This window comes from Canis lupus, chromosome 5, assembly GCF_003254725.2.
Source record: "Canis lupus dingo isolate Sandy chromosome 5, ASM325472v2, whole genome shotgun sequence".
Classification (NCBI taxonomy): domain Eukaryota; kingdom Metazoa; phylum Chordata; class Mammalia; order Carnivora; family Canidae; genus Canis; species Canis lupus.
In genome coordinates, this window is record NC_064247.1 from 73,054,959 (window position 1) to 73,079,437 (window position 24,479).

Genomic DNA, 24,479 nt, shown 5'->3' on the forward strand with positions numbered 1-24,479 from the left:
ACCACAATCCCACAGTGTGAGATGAAAGCTACTGTTTTGACCTGACATAGCGAGGTGTCAGCAACATGGTCCAAAGAGGCCTCTGTTAGTAGAAAACCGGAGACTTGGGGTATGTAGAGCAAGTCCTCACCTTTAGTGTTCAGGAGGGAGCAAGATGGGCAAACCCACTTGCCACAACACACTCCTGGAAATCCAATGTCTTGGAAGGGTACAGACGTCTCTCACATTATGAGAGTGGCCAGGGATTAGCCTAGACCCATAGAATGCCAACTTCCTGCTAATAGACATGATTCACCTCTTAAATGTCACTTGTAACTCATCATAGACATGAAATTCCCCACTAGGTGTTGCATATCAAAAGACATCTTGGTATATGCTTTGCCATCTTGACACTTGTACATAACTTCAAAAAGCCATGACACCAATGATGACTACAAACGTGCTTTTTCATTTGTTTGTTTGTTTGTTTGGTTTGGTTTGGTTTTTGTTTTAAGTAACAGGGAAATGAAAAATGAATTGGTGAGGGGATTCCTCCCTTCTGAGGAGAGGCATCATGTTTCAAGTAGTCAGAAGGGGTGAAGGGTGGATGGGACTAGCATAAGGACTCTGGGAATCTGCAGAAAAACAAGATGGGGAAGAGGGGGTGCAGGTGATGACCAGGGAAGCTGAATGACACCATGTGGAAAAGAGTCCAAAAGAAGTATGAGCTCTAGTTGGCCAAAAATCATGAGAGACAAAATGAAAATCCATAATTCAGCTTAAGTCACACCCCATCAGGGGTTTAGAAGAGTTTGTGGTTTCCCATTTAACCCTTCCTCTCCTGGGGTTTCTGAGAACTAGAAATGCTTATCGATTATAATTCTTTAACTACAAAGTAATTTGAAATTATAAAAGTAATCCGTGTTCATTAAAAAAAAAAAACTGAATACAGATTGGTCTACAGTAAACCATGATCATTTTCCTATGGCTTCCTACCCAAACCCGCTCCCCGGGGGGATAAAACCTGATCAACAGTCTGCTGCACATCTTTCCAGACCTTTTCCTGTGTGTGCACAGAAGCATATTTAAAAAATGATTTTTAATTAAAAACAATACAAATCAATGAAACATCTCTACTTTGCAGTATGTCATGTCCAAGAGGCCTGACCTCCTGGGCTCAGCCGCGGAATAAGACACCTCCATCCATGTGATGGTGGTGAACTGAGTCGGGGCAAAGTATCTAAGGAGGAAGTAACAAGCCTCTCTAAGGACAGGCCTAAAACCCTCAGAATCGGCTGTCACCGTGCAATGGACATCAGCCTCTCATCAATTGACAGGCCTTCCTCCGGCTATAGGATCCTGACTGTAATTACAGGAAAGGCCAGGCCATAAAGATGGGGGGAGGAGCTAATTGATGAAAAGTTCAATGTGCTGACTCAAGGACCTATGGCCAAGCCTTCGGTTTCTTTTCCTCAAAAAGCCACTGATGTACAGCCCATTAAGCCAGGACCATGCAAACCCAGGAGATGAGGTATTTCCAAGCAAAGCACACGTGTGAGGCTCACATGCAAGACTCCTGGCCTTTGCTATAGAGAGGACTTTAGAGTGCTTCTGCCCAACAAAGGAATTTTCAAGAGGCACAACAGTGATTTGTTGCTGGCTTTGTTTTCTGTTGTGTGCTTATTGCTTTGTGTTCGTTTCATGTTTATTTATCAACCCATAAAAACGCAGAATGGAAAGACATGGCCATGAGTTTCAGACCTCCCCTCAGCCTCTGGTTCCCAACTTTGCTGCCTTCCAGCCTCAGCATAGAAGCCTGGAATCCAGGCCCTTCCAGGCTCAGCAAGGAAGTGTGCCATTCATCCACACAAATGGAGAGGAGATTAGAGATGGCCACTTACCATGCAGTGGGAAGAATGCAGGCTTTATAGGGTTAGACAACTATCTCAGCTGCAGGCTCTTGGCCTGTTTGCTGACCTATGTGCCTCCATGTTCTCATATCAAAAGTGGGGATAGGATCCTGTCAAGGAGTTAATTTATGTGAAGTGCCCAGAAAAGGTGTCATGTATTATACACATACATACATACCAGTATGTGGCTAGCGCTACCGAAGTATTAGCTGTATTTATTGTGTGGTTTTCATTGTCATGTCATTAACAAGAATTTGTAAAACACATGATTCTCTTTAAACATCCCAAAGATATTTTACAAATAAGCCAACTCACACTGTGGCAAGAATGACCTGATGCAATTACGCTCTGTGCTATAAAAGGAAATAATGAACACACTCCTCAATTAGCCACCACAGTGGACATAGCTTGATGCAACATATATGTTCCTGAAACTTTGTGTGCATAAACCAAATTATACTTCCAATGAACTAGGTAAGCTTGCCATTGCAAAGGATCTTGCAAGGAATCCCGACTGTTCCAGGGAAGCTTCTTGACCAGAACAATGCTAGCCACCTTTCTCAATATGCAAATGCTTAACAATGGACATTTTTTTTATGGTTGGAGAGGAGTATTAGGCCTGGGAAGACAAGGGAAATAGGCAACATATATTACCCCATTAGGGGGGGATCCCTGGGTGGCGCAGCGGTTTGGCGCCTGCCTTTGGCCCAGGGCGCGATCCTGGAGACCCGGGATCGAATCCCACGTCGGGCTCCCGGTGCATGGAGCCTGCTTCTCCCTCTGCCTATGTCTCTGCCTCTCTCTCTCTCTGTGACTATCATAAATAAATAAAAATTAAAAAAAAAAAGATTTATTACCCCATTAGGTAACTGGCTCAAAGTTTTTCAGACTTCTTTCAGAAGGCAGGCCAAGTTCTGACAGGAAAACATCACTGGGAATCAGATTCCCAAAGGTATGACCATTGCACAGGGTGGGCCAGTCTGTACTCTGCAAGAAGAACTATGATGCTTTTATCAAAGTATCACTTTGCTAGGATAGTAGATAAGAAGTACCTCCCACACTGACTCCATGCGATTAGTAATGGTTACTTAGAGCAGTGTGGTGAGCAGGATTGATTAGTGATGTCTGTCACGGGTACAGGACTTGGGATGCCAACGCATGCACATGGCATACTCACCACTCCCGTACTCACAGTGCACAATTATTCAATATATGAGGGATAAAGTTCCCGGTTATTTGTCAAAAGGCTACAAACTGAGGGAAAAACACATTTTGATATGATGATGCATATTCTCTCAGAACCAATTACTTCCTGAATTAAAACTCTGTAACTTACTGCAAATTATTCAGGGCACAAAGCACCACAATAAGATTTCCCTAAGCCAATATATAAAGAAAATTTCAACATAAATCCAGTCTCACTTGGGAAGTAATAAGGAAATACGAATTCTGTAAACACTTCCAGTAACAGATCTTGGGCTGTGACCCTGAGGTCAAAGGTCAGAGCCCATCTCTTGCTTACCCTCAAGGTTCTGGAGGTAGCAAAGGACTCTTACATTATACAAACTCAACCCAACATGGATTGGAATATATTTGATTCCAACACACTGTGAGGTGGGTTTTATATACAATGACTAACATGAGGTGAGCGAGTTCTAGGAATGGGCTTAATTGTTAAAGAGTTACTGAGGTGGTCCCTCCAATGGACCATCAGGGTCAACTTGCCCAATGACTTGTGAATAAAAAAGAAACAGGAAATAAATGACTCAATATGAAGACACACACATTCACACACACCTTCAGAAGACACTTTTCCTTCACGACGTATGGCTGATCATAGGTGTCTCTCTCCATTTCTACTGGCCTTGTGCTCAAGCCCTCCCATTCTGTGCTTTAGGGAAGTATCACCCGCTACACTCAGATGTTCCAGTTGTGAGAAGAAAGCCAGGTGATAGTGTTACCCAGCAGCAGGTGGGCTGCATCTCAGTGAAAGGTGGAAAGGAAGCACAATGGCTGGGGTGGTGGTGCTTGGCTCTCCAGAGGCATCTGGTGCTCCACCCCTTCCTCAAATGACTGTTATTCAAAATAGCTTCATATGCTTACATCTTCTCCTGGGGTTTCAAATTCAGCTCTCATCTTCCAGCTTGCAAATAAAGAAACTCCAGGTGTGAGTCAGCGATTCCGAGTTTGATTGGATTTTGTAATCACTCCCACACACATGCAATGTGCTCTCTTATACTTCACTGAAAACAAGGCACTGAGCACCATTAGATCTTAAACACAGATCGACACGAAGGAAGGGAGACAATTAAACTCAACTACTGTTCACTGAGGGTGCCTGGCCAGGGTCAGAAATGGAATAAAGCACGATCCTTTTTGCCTAAGGAGTGAGGCATGCAGTGGGAAAGATGACTGACCTGAAAAATCATGGCAGGGAAGTACCCACAGTATCAGGGCAGCACCAGGGAGGGGGTAACCAGTTGTCTAGGTGAGTGAAGATCTGGGAAGGCTTTATGGAAGATATGATGCCAAGAACTGGGTTGTGAAAGATGAACAGGAGAGTTTGCCAACAGACAGGGAGGGGGAGACTGGGGTGAGGGCACAGCTAGGCACCAATGATCCAGTCTGAGCATAGCTCAGTTTGGCTGATGCACCAAGTTGACCAGTGGAGGGCAGGGGAAAGAAAGGGGGCTGGAGCAGGTGCCTCGGGCCGCATAAGGGATTTGTGAACCAAGCCTTGGAGTTCACAATGACTCTCGCATGGGCTCCTATAGTAAGTCAGGGCAGTAGGGCAAATGGTGCTGGGGAAAGGCTCTGAGCCACTGAATTCACTGAGCAACTGAGTGCTCACATTGGGGAAGAGAAATAGAAGGTTACTTTGGAAAGGGAATGCCCATACTTGAGGAGTCATCAGAGTTTGTGGCAGGATATGGAACCGAGGGAAAAATGGTTGGATGCCCCAGTGGCTGCTTTCCAATTCAAAGACATCTGAACAATTAGAAGGACTTTCATTTGATTTGGCCTCTACACAATGTCAAAAGGCCCTGTGTTGTTTCTCCTCTGCCCATGATAAGCCAGAAGTCTGAAATTAGTCCAATGTTGGAAAGAACCAAGTGTTCAAGGTCCTCTTGTGGAGAGTGTGAATCAATTTATAAGCACAACAGCAATGAGCACAAGACAATTCCACCAGTTCTGAGTGCCATCAGAGCCCGATGCGATTACCGAAGACGAAGGGAACCACACAAATACAGGCACCTTAATATTAGACTGGGTCGCTTTAAAATAGACTAATGAGACCTGAACATTAGTATAATGCCAAGTTATTACCATGTCACACACTATCAAGTACTTTCGGCACGCTTCTATTCATTCACGGCTGATGATCATCGGGACCATGTATTATCACCTATCTATTTACCTTGTGTGCCCTTGATAAGGAAAAGTCAACCCCAAATAAAAGCAAACCCACATTGCAACCAAGAAAAAAAATTTTTTCCCAATCTGAACAAATCGTTTAGTGTAAAAATAAACAGAACTAGAAATTGTCTCTAATAAACTAATATTAGTCTCCCCAGAGGGTTAATTATGTCGCTCTGTATTTTAAGAAGAATGTAAATTGCCAGTTTCAACAGATGTTCTTTTAAAAGAATTGGTTATCTGGGAAATGATGGGTCTTTGTTAGAGCTTACCCCAGCGGAATATAAACATTAAAATCATCCGACTATCTGTCAGTCCCCTCCTCCCCCAACAACTGCTACCCACTCCAATGATACACCCTTTGGTTATCAGTAGCTTTAGTGACGAGTGCTCCAGCCAGAACCATGGTCTCAGATAGCAGACAACCTGTTCCAAGGATTTCCGAACTCCCCTTTGACATCGTGAAGACCCCAGAGCAGCACCTTCTCACCCTCCACTTCGGATGCTCCACTTTGGATGCTCCACTTTCGGTGCTCAGCCCATGGTCATTTCCATCTGATTCTTTTGCCCTGGAGAACAGGGCTCTGAGCTCAGGAAGAACTTTCTGGAAATATTAGTCCTGCCTGGATTTAGTTTAGATATTCAACCATGTAACGCACACGTTACACACATGCATGCATACACACTTGAAAAGTTCTTCCAAGGGAGGAATGAAACTTGGAGCATTACTGGAGAAGTGGTTAGAAGAGCTCAGAAACTTCCCTACTGCTCTCTCTCAAACGGCACTGAAATGTGTCTTATCAGGTTCACAGAGTGAGGGCTCCAGCTTGGGTATCTGGCCAACTGAAGAAAGAAAACACGCACCCGGCCAACGTGTATGACTGCCAACTTCACCTGACCTCATTTCATTATCATCCTGGTTAGACTCACTTCCTAGATAGGGAAACTGAGGCTGGGCAAGATTAATGACTCCTAGGAAAACTTAACAGAATGTGCTTTCACTATTGATCCGCTAGTAACAAGCATGAAATCTCGTTTCAACCAGAAAGGTAACTGTCTCTGAAAGGGCCTGCCCATGGTAGGACTTAGGCACTCTGAAAAGACCAGGAGGTTTTGGGTCCTACTGGCAGGAGGGGTCAAGGCAGCCTAGTGTCATTGAGGGAATGCCCCAGTGAGAGTGAGACCAAACGACCAGCAGCAGTGAGGGGCTCACCCAAGGCCTCCTATGGAAAACAGCTGAGAAATATGCTGAATGTTCATTCTTTCATCTGATCGCTCAGATACTCTGCCACGGAGACATCGTTATGTCCATTTAACAGGTAAGGAAACGAACACTCAAAAAGATGAAATCAATCACTCCAGGGTCACCCCTGTCCCAAGTGCCCACAGAGAACATTCCAGCGTTTCCTTGACTCATGGCTTGCCCTATTGCACCACACTCACTGTATCAGATGATGTCAGAGGAGTACAGAATTCTCACGCCTCCCCCGCAGCAGCTCCAGAGGCTCTCGGATCAGCTACCCGAGAACCCAGGTGCAAGGCAGGGTGGTGAGGAATGGATCCCGTCATGTTCAGACATCATCCTAGCACACCCAGCTGGAAAACCTGAAAGCCCTATGTCTGCAGAGGAAAACCCAGGAAAAGCTCAATGTCAGCCCTCTTGGGGTGGAAAAAGGGCTTGGGTTCCCCACTGTGTAGGTTAAACATGGTGTGATTCCGGGACCAGCTTTCAGCTAGAGTAGGATATGAATGGTGCCACCAGAATCCGGCTCCCAAAACTTGCTACACTCCTGGGAGAGAGCTTGGAGGATCCACAAAGCAATCCCGAAACTCATTCTGCATGAACTGCTGAGATATCAGGATATCAGGATAAGGAGTATTCTCTGAAAAGACTCGTTTCCCATATCCTCTCCATCCTCAGCCAAAGGCGGTGGGGAGCTGCATGAGGCCCACTCCCCAGGCCGCAGAGAGAGAGTTGCGTACTCCAGGGCTCAGACACCAGTCTGTGACCATAGCAAGCAGCAGTCTGGGAAGGAAAAGGCCCAGGTCCACCCACCCTGCAGGGCCCTTTTCTGATAATGTCCGTACTTCTGCTGGAGCCTGAGGGACGTGGGCTAGTGATGCCTGGGTCACTAGCTTTTCTCCCTCCAACCTAGTACCCCTGCACAGAAGTTGATTGGGTGATACAAAGCTATTTTATTCCCAATTCTAGTTGTTTTAGGGGCTAGAGGTTCTTGGAAACCAGAGGGAGAGAGGGTTAAATGTAATGAGACAATCTCTATTTTTCCTTTCCTGTACATTCTAAATACTTAAGAACAGTGGCTCTAGAATGTGTGTTTTGCACCCCTCTCCTCAGAGGCAATTTGGCAATATCTGGAGACATTTTTGATTATCCCTCCTTGTACAGAGGGCTTGCTCCTAGAATCTGATGAATAGAGGCCTGGGATACTGCTAAACATCCAAATCACGCACAGAACAGAACCCCACAACAAAGAATGACCTGGCACTGGATGTCAACAGTGCCGAGGCTGAGAAGGTGCCCAGTCTTACCAGGAGCTTCTGCAGGAAGCCTCAGTGAGAGAACAGGCTAGCCATGACTTTGAGTTTTCCAAAACCTGAGTGAATGGTGGTCCTGATGTTATAATGCCATGCAAAGATGTCACATTAATAAGTGACTCCCTTCAAACGTGTGGGCAGGTCCTTAATAGATCTCATTAGTTCGGATTAGTAGATGGGATGCGGAGTTGTGCAAACAATTCCCAGAGGCTCAGCTCTGCTGACGCCTCTGTTTTTCAGGGGGGGAAATAACCACATCCTTGCTTTAGTCATTCAGGGAAACCTAGCACCTGTCTATATCAACATGTTCGGGATGAAAAAAAAAAAAAAAAACCCACAACCTGGAAAAAAAAGAGATAAATTATTTATCCAGCATAAATATTAAAGAAAATTGCAAAACATAGTCTGGTGTCACCATGCTGTTGTTACAGAATCATCTCGTTATAGCTTCTGGCAAAATACTGTTGTCCTTAATATCAGTACAACAGAATCGTCTGGGATGTACCAGTCAGGGTACATGTGTCTGCTTGCTGTCGAGGACACTTAGCAGCATGCCAACGGCTCGTCACACCCCAGCAGAAAATGGTGCGGGGATGCCCTGTTAGGAATGCGCCTGAATTAGGAATAGATCATGAACTCCATCCGAACCCAGGATGCAATTTAAAGCTGGCAGTCAGTCAAACACACGGTGCTGCGCTGCAGCCGGATCTAACCGACTCCAGAGAGCCAACTGCTAAATCTCCAGGAATTTTATGAACTGGCTGTTGGACACACCCACTGTTAAACATTAAATTACAGAAACTCACGATTAAATAAGCTATATTTTAAAACACACACACACACACAGGCAAGAAATACTCAAAACTCACTACTTCTGAGTAATTACAGTGTACTTGGCTATTTAGCTATGCTCTTGAGGTTGTGCCTATTGGGTCTGCAGAGTGAAAGTACCTAGAAATAGTATATACCGCTGACATGGGAGTATGCACCCCCGTGTTGTCTAGCTTGTTGCTGGCCCTGGCGTATTTACACCGCGGTAATCAGCAAGCGCTGAAACACAGCGGCTGCGGCCCTCCCGAGAGCCGGTTGTTCACGGCCTGCTGGCACACCATCACATGCCCCCTCGCCCCCACCCAGACGTGAGGTATGTGGTAGCAGCATTCACAAAGGGATCTTGTTTTCCAGTAAAGCGTCTCTTGTTCAAAGTTTAGCAAGCTGTTTACAGCGGGCTACACGGGCTCCTAGGTAACCAAGAAGTTTAATAAATCTGTATGATGATAATTAAACACTGTAAATAATTTATCTGCTGAAGCTTCCTGGCTGGCCCGTTCTGCCTTTGTAGAAAAGTGATCCATGCTGACATTCTGAATAAGGTTGGCAAAATAAGTGCAGTGAGGAGTGGCGGTGGAAAGTAGGTTTGCTCTCAATAATGTATGAAGCCCCATGCTGGGGAGAGGGGGCCTCGGAAAAGCGGCTCCGTGGCAATCTGTTCTTTCATCTGGAGCCGGCTTCCAGGCGGAGGTGCTGCCCCACATCAGAAGCACAATTGCTCGCTTGTGAGCAGATGTCCTTCACGCACTGGGCAGCGCTCTTTCAACACAGCTGAACAAATGCACGCCGCAAGACAGGCCCCCCTCACCATTACCGAAAGAACACTGTATATATTAATTTAGCAGGTTGTTGAATAACGCTTGGAAGGGGGATTTATGAAGTAGAAAAATCATGCGGTGAGGCAAAATGACTCTCCAACCAAATGGGAGGAAGAAAGGGGCTTCGGCTTCCAGGCAGGGTGAAGTGGAGAGCGTCTAACAGAATCCCAGCCCCAAAGAGACACCCGGGCCTGGGCTACCCCAGGAGTCAGGCATGGCCCAGGTGGGCAGGCCCCATGCAAAGCCGCCCTTTCCCATCCACTCCCCACGAGGCTGTTCTTAACAGAAAATGCAGTCTGGTTACAGCGGGCAGCTCGGAGAGGCTTTCGTGGGGGGACACGGGGGACGGGAACTCTGCACGGGCTGCTCAAGTTTGCTCCGAGCCTACAAGTGCTCTGAACAATACAATTCCTTTTTTAAAAAGTGCGTGTAGCCCTGGGCCTGTGTTCAGCTGACTTGTTTCCTTTCTGCTTGGGCGCCCGCATGGGGTCCTCCCACCATCGCCCCAGCTTACTCTGGGGGGCACCCTGGGGTCCCAGGTGACCCCACTCAGGCCCCCTTGCACGTCTGTCAGCCTCCCCAGGGGGCAGAGCAGAGCACAGGGGCACGAGCGGTGCAAGCGGACACCCTGAAAGGCCAGCGGCAAGACGACCCCCAGGAGGCGGCTCTCAGAACACTGGAGGCAGTGGGTCACCCCTTCAGATTCTCCTCCCTCCGCCCCCATCCATCTTCCAGAACCGTGACACCAGGACAGCTTCGGCAAACTCCATCGTTTCTCCGAGGCTGACAGAATTTGGTCCTCTTCCTAGATGTCATTTTTTGGGGAAAAACTATCTATTTTACCTAAGGAAGGTAAAAGTAGCAACCTGCTGAGCGAGCCCAACCTTTAAAGCCCTGCCTCCACTTCTACACACAAATACTATTGTTTTCCACCTTGATAATTATGAAATTGTGGTGTAAAACCCAACTTCTGCTTAAGTATGCGTGATTATTAGAGTACAAGTCAATTGTGGATAACACGCAGATATAAATGCAGCTAATAAGTCTTACTGTAATGATTAATCAATTTATGAATACATTATTTAAACTAATAGCTCAGGTAGGGTATCTTAAACAAGTTACAGAGTACATCGACCAATTCAAATACCAGCTGCAGGATCAATAGCAAACTGTAAGTAAACTCTAGGGAATAGGTATACTTGCAAAAAAAAAAAAGAAAGAAAGAAATCTGTGAACAAAAGAGTCTTGGATGAAGGAAATCTACAACAATTTCAATTTTTAAGACAGATGCAGAGCATTTTATTATATGTCAAAGCTTAAAGGCAAAGGTAAAAAAGTGTATTACTACAAATTTACTCCTTTTTCAACATATGTAATCATAATTGAGGGCAGCTCATAAAAAGATATGTTTACACAAACTTTTGCATACATTTGCAGACAGAATTCATGAAAGTTAATTCTGATTCCTTATAAAAATCATACATTAGGTTCATTTCATTGAACAGTGGCATACTTATTTATTTATCTACAGATATTCCTTTCACAGAAAAATACATACATACACACACACACACACACACACATATATACACACACACACATACACACACACACATATCTAAAAGGTAAGAGTAGCAATTTTCCTGAAAAAGGCCCACGTTCCAACTGAGACACCAGGGCACACCTGCTCTGTTAGAGCCGCAGAGGTCCCCCCGCTGGGAACCACAAGGGAGTTTTTGTGAGCCACACAAACCGTAGAGTTTGCACTCCCTCCCTTCCCCATTTTTTTTTCTTGTTGTTGTTGTTTAATTAAGACTAATTAATGTGAGTTTAATAAATAAACCAAAAGGGCCTTGATTTCCAAAGGTGTGATATTTTATCACAGTTACAAGTGATGCTGCATTTTAAAAAATTAATTAGTTATCTTGTGAGACCGGCCACACATTATTGAGTAACTAACGGCGGCTAAGTGAAACAGATGAAATATTGGTAAGCGATGCAGCCCACAGTATAAGTATGTGAAGAAGGTCAGAGGTTAATCCCTATTGATTTTCCAAGTCTGCGTACAGCACCGCTGGGAAAGGCCGGTTCTGTTGGCAATCAGCTAGCACAAATACATTATAAATCTTACTGTCCGCCTTCACTGATCAGCGCCACTTACTTCCTTCACTAAAGACCATTAAGAAACTACTGGAAAGAAAAAAATATCTACCCAGATGCAGGTAAAAAGGAAAGCATTTTCAAAGTCTCCCATGCCAGAGAATGCTCTACAGATGGAGAACGTCCCCCTGAAAGCCAAGGCGCACTTCCTGGGGGCTGGCTGGTCTCTCCCAGAGAAGGGGACACGCTGATACACGGCGCATCTTTCATATGACACCAACACCAAATCACGCACGTGAGAGCGGCTTTCACACTTGAGTGTCTGGAAGCGGCAGAATAAAAGGGAAGAATGAGACACTCACCAACATCCACAGAGGCACTTCCATCTTGGTTTTATGTAATTTTGGCCTTGGCACAACCTTGATGTTAACCCAGAGTAAGCTTCAGTGCCCCTCACATTTGCGGGCTCCTCCCCAAATTCCCTACCAAATGTTTTACCTTTTCCTAAAGTGGTCCCCCTGATGTGCATAGCTCTAGCTCCCACAGACTGGGTGCTCACCTCCAAACCACTTCCAGGAACATGTATGGGTGCCCCTAGCTTCTTCATGCCTTTCTCTTCACAGAGGGTGCCATGTACCTCCTTGGGCCTGACACTCTTGCTGAGCACAACAAAACAGAAGAGTAAGACTGGGTCCCTCTTCGAAAAACCAAACACATGCTCTTCGTCAGACCATCGACTCTCACACAGCATGATCCTGGAAAATAGTCTTGGTGCTAAGAGGCACTTTGTCACCAGCTGTGTGACACTGAGCTAATTACTTAACCTCTCTGAGCCTCAGTTTCTTCGCCGTTAGAAGTCCAGGTAATAATAGTAGCCACACCAAAGAGTGGTCAGGAGATGAGAAATCACACGTAAAATACTTAGCACAGGACCTAATAAGCATTTGGTAAATACTGGTTAATTAAAAAAAGAAGAATTGTGGAGCTATTCGACACTGGAAAAACCAAGTGACCTCTTTCACCTCTGCTTCACTAACAGGGATTGCAGAATTATGATGTAAAAAAATACGGTGCCATCTGTTCCACCATACCATCCAAACAGACGTGTCCTATCCACCTACTTCTCAGAGTGGGTATCGCAGTAACAAGCAGGTTCTAAGTTATTATTCTTGAGACATGGATTTGTTTTTAAAGCTCTCAAAAAGGCATATGAGAACAGACATGTACATGTTGGTAGGTCAGTATCAACCATGGATACAGAGGGAGTTAAGAAATCTTGAGGCAAGCAAGGGTTTCCTTTTGGCTCAGAAATTATAGATTTTATTTTAAAGTGCTAGCACCAGAAAGATGAATAAGAAAGGTTCATAGATACACATTATTTCTGCATGGTTTTTACAAACACAGCTCTCCTATCACCTTCACCTCCCCCCCACACACACACACTTTCTTTCTCCCCCTCTTTCTCTGTCTCTCTCACACACACAAACACACATACATGTACGCTTCCCCTGCCCTGAGCAAAAGATTTGGCATGCTTGGAAAAGTTCTGGGTAATATTTCCAGAATGCAAGGAAAACTTCTATCTTTGCAATTTTCCAGACTTCTGTCAAGTAGGCTCAGTGCAATTATGTACCAGCATCAGAATGTATCTGAAAAAAAGTTTGGATACCTTCAAATTAAGGAGTGGAAAGTGGGGAGAGCTCTCCCACAGTTAATGATAAACAAAGGCACAACCAGCAAAGTTCTCATCAAAAGTTCAGTCTCTAAGCCATGACTCTTTGTTTCAATCAATGACTTTTTTCCCTCTTACAAAATACCTTCATTTCATGATTTTCAACTCTATTAAAAGGGTGTTCTTCCAGTGGGCAGAAGATAAACAGCAGGACCCAAATGAACAGTGAAAACCGAGACAGGCAGAGAGCACACAGTCTGCTTAAAACCTTAAAGATTCCCGACTGTTTTAATTGTGCACCTTTACCAGTAGGAAAAACTCAAGACAGATACTTCAGTATATGTCTGTGGTGTTTATTTATACATTATAAACTTGTATTCTTCTAATTAGCTACAATCACCAGGCATAATCCACGTCGAGAATTACCTTCATCATTAAAAATAAAAATAGTGCGTGCAATTGTACAACTCTTTGTGCTAATTTAGATTTTTGGATATTTCATTGATTTCTTCTAAGATCTGATCAAATCTCCATTGTGTTTGCCTAGTAACAGATGAAGGGCTCATATTAGGAGGAGCTGAACTACCAGTGACACCTTTTTATTTATTTATTTTTTACTTTTTTTTACTGCTTGCTTATATTTGCATTATAAATATTGTCTTCAAACATGGGTCTCTTTGCAGAAATCTTTTTAAGGCTTTTGCTCATTTTGCGACGGATGCTTTAGCTCAAACCAGATAATCTAATGTCTCAATCCATTTAACTGAGCTCACATGGGGAAACCATGATGCATTTTCCAATGCTGAAAGCCCAGGAGGAGCAGAGGCTCTGCTATGACCTCATGCCTAGGAAAACACCCAGCCTTACTTCGGGATGCTTTGCATTCGGCTCCTCACTATTGGAAGGCTGGGGAGGGCACCCACGTCAACATGTCTCTACAATTTTCTTAAAGATTAATCTCCTTAATTGAGAGCCTATATCATGAGGCAGTTAAGAGGAAGGACCAGGAGCTGGACCGCCTGAGTTGGAATCTAAGTTTTGCCACCTTGTTGCTCAGTGTGCCTGTGTCCTCATCTGTAAAATACGGATGAGAGTACTCATCCTACTCCATAGGAGATGAGAAAGGATGATATATGTGAATATATGTGAGTATGCACAGACCCCTTAAAACAGTAGTACCCACCACCTGGTAAATGCATGGAGACATTTAATAACACGGGGAGGAATTTAATGGATAAACAGACGTTGTAATATTTTTCTTTGGAACCGTAATGGGTCATTCTTCACACTTTGGAGACTTCTGCTTTAGAGCAGCACTACCCAATAGAGGGCTCTCCTGTGACAGAAAAGTACTCCATGTCGGTACTACCAAATATGGCCACCACTGACCACGTGTGGCTACTGAGCATCTGAAATATGGCTAGCTGTGGCTGAGCAACTGAATTTTTATACCAATTAATCAATTTTCATTTAAATTGCCAGGTGGGGCTAGGGGCTATCATATTGGACAAAGAAACTCCAGAAGATTGACTATTCTGATACCCTAATATGATGCAGCTCAATCCTGTAATCCATCAGTTGCCTCAGAAAAAAATACGGCTTCTTGGATGAGATTAAGCAATCCTGCTTCTGGGCTCTGAGGCCAAGAGAACCATCACTTTTATCCTCTCAGGTCTCTTAGATGCCTCATTTGCTTTGTCATTGGCTGTACTGTCTTCAGGAAGGGGCAGTGATTAGGGGCACTGTTGGGTCCACATCATTAGAGGCCTCTTATTTGTGCTGGTTGGGCTTTTCCTAACTCAGCCTGACTTTCGTTCCTGGTGTGGAACTCTGAATCCTGCCTGTGGCCACTGTCCAGGCTCTCAGGCCAGATACTTACACCACTTTTTTAGGTACACTGGCCCCTGTACTCAACTTGCTGATGACTGCCCACATTCTACAGATGGTCCTCTGTGTCAACCCTTCCTATGACAACGGCCACCCAATTCTCAGGAGGCAACCAGACCAATGTCAATCAATTCTAGGGAAAAGGACATGCCACCTCCATTTTTACTAGGTAAAGTATCTTCTTTTATACTGTCATACCACAAAGCAGTGTTTCTCTACAGTAATGTTAGTTACATAAAGTCCAAATAAATTAGAGATATAAGTAAAAAAAGCTTTCAACATTATAATGAATGTTATAGCCCAAGGCTGAGTAAGCCCAAGGCTGAGGTGGGTCTCTGTTTCTCTTTGTTAAATTTATTCACATATGCCTTTGTCTTCCCCACTAGATGAGATTCTTGAAGGCAATGACTGATCCAAATTCAAATTCATATCCCTAATGTCTTAAGTAGTGCCTGACCATTAGCAGGTACTCAATATATATCGGATAGGTGGATGGATGGATGGATGGATGGATGGTAGAAGATGAATGGATGGATGAATGGATGGATGGATGGGTAGATGGTAGATGTATGGATAGTAGATGTACGGTAGATGGATGATAGATGGATGGATAGTAAATGGATGGATAGTGGGTGGGTAGATGGATGGATGCATGCATGGACGGATGAATGGATGGTGATGGTGATGGTGGGATGGATGGAACTGTGTAGTGCTGAATCGTATGTCAGTTCCAACAGAGAGAAAAGAAACAATTCAAATACTTAGCCCTTCTTACCAAGATTTGTTTTTTCTTTTCTTTTTCAAATACTCTTACCTTACTGGAAACAGAGCATTGCTAAATCCTACTTATGCTTCAGGAAGGCTGGATACCCATGTTTGTGGCTCCTACAGCCATGGAATTTATGCTCCATTGATCATAGCAGGCTAGTAACTTCTACAGAATGACAAAATGAAAGGAAAAGAAGAGGCCATGATGGAAACATCTAAACCAAATGAAATACTGAAAATAAGTTACTGACATTACATTATAGATTCACCTTACTCAGAAAGGACTTGTCCAAGGGAAGGAGAGAAAGAAACACACCTCACTGCCAGAACCAGCTGTCTAGTTTGAACTGGTAGGTTGCTGAGCACACATGAACACACATGCATATTCATAGGTACCACAGGAAACAGAGCACCTTTGGAACCACCATTAACACTCTCTCTGGCCAGGGGTGCAGCGAACCAGTAACTCAACAGCCCCCTTGTGGCCTGGAAGAATTAATGCAGCTTCCAAAGGTATGAAGGCTGTTCTTGGGGTGGAGTGGGACAAGGGGAGGGAGCACGGAGCCCTATGACAGGAGGGAGATACCACCTGAACCATCTGTAAAGATGTTCCACTCTACCCTGTTTTGTGAAGGGAGGGCAGCGCTTTTTCCTTCTAGAGTCTGAGAAGGAACCCCAGTAAATACGCCTATTCAAACTAACACGTGCTTAAAGAAGAAACAGATCAAATGAGCTCAGTATTCCCATTTAAAAATATCATTTAAGGGAATTTTAAGCTGTCTGTGAAGATGGATACACTGTGTTTGTTTTCTACATTAATGAGCTATAAAAAGAATGGAATAGGCCATAAATACAGTATTTTGTAACAGCCTTTACTAAAAATGCTACTACTTGTGTTTATCATTTATATCCTTGTATACAACCTCAAAATTGATTACACTTTAAACCGTACATAACTTGCTGTGTTTTTCATTTTGTGCTATACTACAAACATTTTTATAACTCAGTTAATATATTCCATATTTTGTGTTCTTATTGATTATGAATATTTCTTTAGGGGATTTTATTGCTTTTAAAATAACAAATGTTAGGTATTAAAAAATAGAAAAACCTATTGCAGCCTTTATATTTTTCTTTCCCCTGGTAATTCTAATACATACATTTTAGCACAAACATAACCAGAATATCTTTCTCTGTATCTTTTATACTACCCCACACTAAAATTAAAAATCTCCTAATATAGTGCATAGTAAAAGAATCAGATTTTTCAAAGGAAACCCACCATTTAATGTGTTGGACTTGAATTCATAATCTTTTCCTTCTACAATTAAAAAATTAAAGTGCCAAAAGATTATCCGCACGTAACATGATGGTTTTACATCAAGTATATATTATCTTTACTAATTGCCATTTCCGTTTATAGGCTGAAATATGATTTATATATATGATATGATTTCACTATTAATTATCAAATTGAAAAAAATAAAATCTCACATTATAAATTCTCTCCTGGAAATTAGTTTTATTATTTTTTCCATAATCCTATCACACAAGCTATAAGTGCACTGCGGCATGAACACTTTAATTTTTCCAGTTAGTTTTAAGCAAGCCCAGAGGTGAGGTTTAATAAGGATCAATGGCACTTTATCTGGGACAGGGCCTCTTCACAGCATGCAAATTACACAGTAACACTTAAAAAAAGAAATAGATTTAATTAAAAAAAAAAAGTAGAACCACAGGCTCTGGAAATTCAATTAAAGGATTTATGCAAAGGTTTGCTAGGTTTTTATATGCAGTTACTGCTTACATAATGAGCTTTTCATATTAAAAATCAATAGGTAATCTAGACTAGAAGATCATCCCCTTAAATACATTTTTGAAATCAATTTGAAAAATAGTCCATCAACTGCTTGTGACTACTCTTGCTGCTTCGATTACACTAAAAGCAATATTTAGATTGTAAGACGTGCTATGGAATATCTATGCTTGGATATTGCTTTCAAGGGCTCTTATACTTTTGAGAGCCTAAGATGATCACCTGGTAATTCAAGATTGTGTTAAATGTATAAATAATTTATTTAATTACCAGAAAAAGCCTACAGACACAACCCTGTGGTATTTATAATGGTTAAGTGAAAGGAAAACAAGAGAAGAAAAGAAGGATGTGAAGGAAGAAGGGAGACAAGGAAGGAAAGGAGAGACAGAAGCAGGGAAATAGTGGGGAGCCAGGAGGGAGAAAGAGAGAGGGAGAAGGAAGAGAAAGGAACACAACAACCTCTTCTGAATTAGTCCTTTTGCTATCTCAATCGCCTATTGTGTGTTGGCTACTTAGCACTTGGAGATATGCATTTCACTTTAAAACTCATTTAGACCTTCAACTAAGGAAGCAATTAGCTAACTCTAACTTAAGCGGACTTTCTATCCTCTGTGATAATGGAGGACAGGTCATGAAATGAAATGAAAGCCAACAGTCCAATTCTGCCCAGCAAGTCCCCAATCCCTCCCTCCCAGCCACGATGTCACTGGACATGGCAGCAATTAGAACACGTGAGACAGGTTTCCAGGGGCCCTTCCCGGCAAGCTGGAAAAGGATGCTCGTGGACAGAAAAGGAACTTTCATGTCATCAAAACGAAAAACACGGCTCAAGTTATCCCTATCCGAAGTCAGTCTGGTAAAAACAGGCCGAAACTTTACAAAGGACTCACGTTTACAACAAAACGACTCTTTAGTCTCTTCTGCAAGACTCTGGGAAGAAATAAGCAATGTATTCACAACACCACATTTATACATCCAACAAAAGCTCCTGTCTCAGGAAAGGTGAAGCTGACACAGCCAACCCGGGTGATGGAGGAATCCATCCACAGAACGACGATGCCCCTGTGCTTGGCATGCAAGGTGGAGAAGATGAAGACAAAGGCGAGCATGAGACGGGGAAGCAGCCCCTGACCTCTAAGCTTCTGGTGCTGGGCACTGGGTGTTTTCCATGCACAGTCCCACCACAGCCTACTATGAGCCTGCCTTTCTCTGCAATGTGCCTACCTCTCCATGCTGAGAGAGACTTTAAAGCCCAAGCACCAAGCATCAGCTTTATCAACCCTACATTCACGTACCTGGCAAGTACTTGTAGAATGCCTAGCATGTGTGAGGCACTGCCAGTTGCCAGTGGCTACAAAGACAAATCCAACAGATCCTGCATGCTTACACAGATTAAATATTTCTGTGCATACAAAGTATTCCCGTTAAAAAAGCTACATTTATAAGAAAGAAATAAGAAGCAAAGCACTGGAAAATAAGGCATATCTTCAAAACATTATGCTACGTGAAAGAACCCAGTCAGCAAGAACCACGTATTGCATGACCCCATTTATATGAAATGTCCAGGATAGGCAAATCTACAGAGACAGGGATTAGATTAGTGGTGGCCTAAGGCTGGAGGATGGAGTAGGATATTGGGAGGTGACAGCTAGGAGGTACAGGCTTTCTTTTTGGGGTAATAAAAATGTCCTAAAATTGATCGCATTGATGGCTGTGCAACTCAGTGCATATACTACAAGCCATTAGGTTGTACACTTTAAATGAGTGATTGTTTGGTATGTGAATTATATCTCAATAAGGCCATCATTTAAAAAATAAGGTGCAGTTATGGATTGCAGTCTGCATAGTACTAGCTTTAAGGAAAGCAAACAAGAAAATCTGAAAATTAAGGAACCAGGTTGAAAATATATATGGAAAAAAAATATATATATATATACTTATTTCCTACCCCATGCCATTCTGACAAATAAAACATCTTGAGTGTTCTCCAGAATATCTTCTGTGCCCATCAGTTTATAGCATGCATCAGGGTAAGATGTACAAACATAACGTATTGGCTCCCTATAGAAAGGAGCTGAAGTCAAAATAAGTAGAACCTTCTATTGCATGAAATGAAAGCATCAGTGTAAAATGTCCCAGGTTAGTATGATCAAAATGTCAAATATGAAACCGTTTGTAGCAATGTGAGAGGTGTTAGTAATGGAAGTTTGAACAATGTTAACACTTAAAATTTCAGCAGAACCATTTGGATCCATAAATGTATAAAAGTCATTTTACAGTGTGCTTTACAGTCACGAGCAAGAGCTGTTATAAAAGAAGACGCCCTCAATGTCACTTCATTTTCTTTTATTCTTATTATCACATTTAAATCTCTCTGTGAAAGTGGTCTTGATAGGTAACTTTATTACACATTTCAAGACTATTCATTCTGAACAGAACTTCCTCTGAGGAATTAACAGATAAAGAGAGACCACTTTCCCCTCATCATCCCTAAATTATCCTGCAACTGCAGAAGAGTGGAGCAGCAGCCCACATGTTATGAGGACTTGGTCAGCTATGCCACACGATGATGGCTCACTGATCTTAGAGGTGACTCTCTGTGGCCTGCGGAGAACGGCTGGTTGGTTGCAATGGTGCTTAGCTAACACGTTGCCATTGAACTTGCAGAGACCTGGGAGTAAAGAGTGGGGTGGGTAGGGAAAGTCAGGGGTGAGAGAAGAACTCCAAAAAGTAGCCCTGAGATCTGTATCAGCATTGAGAGCAGGAACACAGTCCGACCTTTCCTCATTTCATTGGGAGAGAAGGGACCAAAATCTCTCCTTAACTGCCACTACTCACAAGTAAATATATCACTTAAACTAGGTGTTGGCAAATTTGTCTGGAAAGGGACAGTTAGTAAATATTTTCAGCTTTGTGGATCACATGTTATCTGTTTATAAGGTTACGGCAGCCACAGACAATGCATAAGTGGATAAGCAAGCCTGTCTTCTGATAAAATGTTATCTATGGACAATCAAATTCAAATTTCATATAGTTTTCATGTATCACGAAGTATTAATTTTTTTTCTTTTAATAGTTTTCAGCCTTTTAAAAATATAAAAAGAACTCTCAGCTTACAGGTTACACAAAACCAGGCAGCGGGACAGATTTGGCCCAAGGCCCTAGTTTGCTGTCTCCTGTGCTAAACCACAGGCTAGCCAGGAAGGAGGTGGACCAGTAATCCACTTTCATTTGGGATGCATTTAGCCAATATACTGATAACAAAATGGTATGACTGTCTTCAATCTAGCAAAACCTGATGGCCTATGTTTCAAGTTGCATGCACTTTGCAGAAGAGCAAGATAACTTAGTTTCAACTAACAAAAATTCACAGTCTAAACTAAGTTTTTTCCTTATGAAACAATTATCAAGGCCCCCAAAGTTTTCCATTATTTAAAAATAGACAAAGGCCATTTTTAAACTGAGAGCTTTGAACTGTTCGGTACTGGAGACACAATGGCCTTGGTTTATGAGCTATGAGGCTGACCACGTGCCCTCTGGCCCTGCTTAGTAATTCCATTGTTGATGCAGCCAGCTATAGGAACATAACAGCAGCCAATCCTTTGTAGTGGTGCTTCTACATGGTTGGGGCTTTAATTTGAAATATACACAGTGGCTGATTTTACAGTGTGACTTTTCCCTCTTTCAACTTTGATTTTTCATCAGCCTTTAACCACTGCAGACATAGGTGCCTAAGAAAAACAGGTGTACAGGTTGGCATCAAAATAACTAATTGGAATGATCAAAGGACAGGATTTACTGAATAAAGCAGAGAGTCTACATTCTATTATATTTCTGAAGAAGCACACCCATAGTATATAAAGTATGTGTAGAGTCAAAAACTGATAACTGTTATCTGAAATAGTTTTCATGAGTGGGGTGGGGGGAATACTGCGATCTGATGTATTACAGAGCTCTAAAAGTTTATTTCCTAAGTCAGACATCTATCACATGATGATGTTTACACAATTCCTTGGCATGGAAAATCACAGTAGTAGTGATTGTAATATTGTTCCTAATAGTATTTTTTTTACTTAAGAGTGACAGAAACTGTAGCCTGGTTCAGGTCAAATGATGCTCAGGTACTAGCACCTATAGATTTTCATCTTCTAACCAATATGGCCCACATACAGATCTTTAAATACCATTAGGCAATTACCATAACATATATGTGTCTCAGTACAAAGTTACAGAGGAAAGGGGGTGATGATAATAAGAAAGCCAAGAAGTTCAAACATCACTTCAGCGACTTCACACCCGATGCAAAGTCCTGAGATCATATCCAACATCACCACAACAGAACTGCGCTGCTAAGAAAAATCGGAATGGCAAAGGAAGCCTTCCTGTGTTAAAACTTGTCACTTTCTAGAAACACTGCACTGGAGTATTTCCCACGTGAAGCAGAACACAATGCGTATTTGGCATCTCTTCAAGCAGACAAACGGGGCGAGGGATGACTTGCATTCCCAAAGAATTCTCACCCCTGAGGATTACCCAGAATCTTTCTTAAACCTGTATCCCCTACTCATAGTGGTATGTTTATCAGTGGTTGATTGGCAGGAGTCGGAGAGAAACAGATCCTGGATGAAGACACTTGCCTGACTGTTAGACAGCTGCTGACTCCAGGCTGTGGTCCTATGTGATAAAGGCCATTCCTGTCACCTCTCCCTCCTGTTTGTGGCTTCATGACAACAAGGAAGCGGCTGTGCCTGTCAGTGTCAAATCTACACTGCACATGGCAAGAAAGGGGGAGAAAAACCACCCACAGCTCTGCCTTTTCATCTAAGAGCAGAAAGTTTCCAAGAAGGCTGGGGCTGATTTCTGCTTGGACTTGTTGGCCACAACTGTCCCGCAGCCACCCTCAGTTGCTAGGGAGGCTGTGGAGGTGAGCAAGACACCTTGCCGATCTCCCCAGTGGGAGTCAACAGTGGCAGTTGGCACACTGGACAGTAAGGATGGGTTCTTGCTTCCCGAAGAGCCCAAGACAGTGGAGGGCAGGGAGCATACGGTCCATTTATCTCTGGCTATCTCCAGAGTCATCCACATGAAGAACTTTGGGGAGGAGAAAAAAAAAAAAAAAAAGAACTGAGAAGCCAAAGTTTGAGAAATCAAACAATCAGCCAGGGCAAAGATCTGCTGTCTGTTTACCCAACCCGTTTCCTCTTCTTCCTGAGCACACAGCGTGACTACACGCCCTGGCCTCTTACGTTTCACAGATATGCCCCACTCCCAGGCCCTGTCCTTGGAGTACCCCCCACATGGGACAGCCACGTTCCAGCCTCTTCCACCAGCTTGCTGCACATGACCAATGCAGCCTTGGAAGCCGGGTGTGGAGGATGATGAACCATAAGAGGGAAAGAGCTTGGGTCCCTGAGTCAGCACCTGGGGGAGAAGTGCCTGCTAATCCAAAACAGTCACTTTGGACCTTATATAAAATCAATAAAGTTGACCATGTTTGAGCCACTGTATACATGTAAGCAGCTAGTGTTACCCTTAATAATACATCAGTCTGAGGCATATCCATCTGCTCCAGTCCCTGAGTGTTTCCCTCACATCTCTTTGGTTCTCATCCCAGGCTCCGCACACAGGCTTGTTTTAGAGCATCTCTAACTGTCACCCGGTGCCACCTCACCCCGGCTGCTGCGGCACACTCCTCTAAGGGGATGGTCTCCTCAGGAAAGCACACCTCCAGACATTTCTGCAATCCAGGCGTGAGACAGCACACAAGCCGACGCTGTGCTAGGTACTCGGAGGTGTCCCGGCAGCCTGCTAAGCTTTTTTAAAGTTCAGTTTCTTGCATCTTTTAACTAGGCCCCTTTTATCAAAAATCCCTTCTGCACACTCCATGATAGGCTTCCAGGGAATGTCTAGCTTGACACTGAATGGGTGATTTGTGACACGATCATCGTGCTGCATTGTGGAACTCTGTCCTCTCAATTTCTGAACCCTGGTCCCTTTGCTGTTCACTTTGTATTTGCCTTCAGCCCTCCTCCAGGTGCTATTGTGAGGAGATGCATTTAGTGGCTTAAGAGTTTGGCTTTTATAAGTTACTCTGAGCCATATTTCCCTTGTTCTCCTGCTCCTAGATGGAAAACAAATTGCATAAGGGAAATGGCTTTATAGTACCAGTCCTTAAATATTTTACAGGCAGAAATCTTGGTGGGTGGTTTGGAGGCTCAATTACCCTTCTCAGTAGAGGGTATAAATATCCCTAAGGGTTTACATAACAAACCCGCGGCGACTCCATGCCACTTAAAACTCTTAGTATTTACACCGGCCTCTGAAACCCATGACTCAGTGGTACTTGAGGATTTGAAAAAAAGGAAGGCCAGCAGGATGGCACAGGTGTTAAAACAGAATCAATCTACCCACGGGTCCATCTACTGAGAGACACAATAAAGACACATAAGCCGTCGGATTATTAGGTGTAAGACATCACAATATTGAAAGTTACTCTCTTAAATAGACCTCTTTTTTTTATTGTTGTTAGGGGTAAACAGGAGGTACCCCTGTTTACTTCTCATTTACCTCCTGTTAAATGAGAAGTCTTTGCAAGTGTTAGCTACTCAGAAGAAACCAGAGCAGATCTGCCATGATACAGAATTGGGTGGCTGCGGGTTGCTGCTGAGACCAACAAGGATTATAACTGCACCGGGCTCTGTCTCATTGGATTCATCCACAACCTC

At 43.3% G+C, this 24,479-nt stretch overlaps 1 protein-coding gene across 8 annotated transcripts in view; it reads right to left on the reverse strand.

Moving 5' to 3' along the window:
• WWOX (WW domain containing oxidoreductase) overlaps positions 1 to 24,479 on the reverse strand; it is a 952,589-nt gene that overhangs the window by 615,568 nt on the left and 312,542 nt on the right. Inside the window, exons 9-10 of one of the 8 annotated variants that reach the window (XM_025426927.3) lie at positions 15,985 to 16,104; positions 10,787 to 13,260 (exon numbers count right to left, since the gene is read on the reverse strand). The exons of the other annotated variants lie outside the window; for them this stretch is intronic. Of the exons in view, the coding sequence (XP_025282712.1) occupies positions 16,024 to 16,104 (81 nt within the window). The 3' untranslated portion in view covers positions 10,787 to 13,260; positions 15,985 to 16,023. Of the gene's footprint in view, positions 1 to 10,786; positions 13,261 to 15,984; positions 16,105 to 24,479 lie in introns of those variants that run through there. 8 annotated transcript variants of the gene reach the window in all.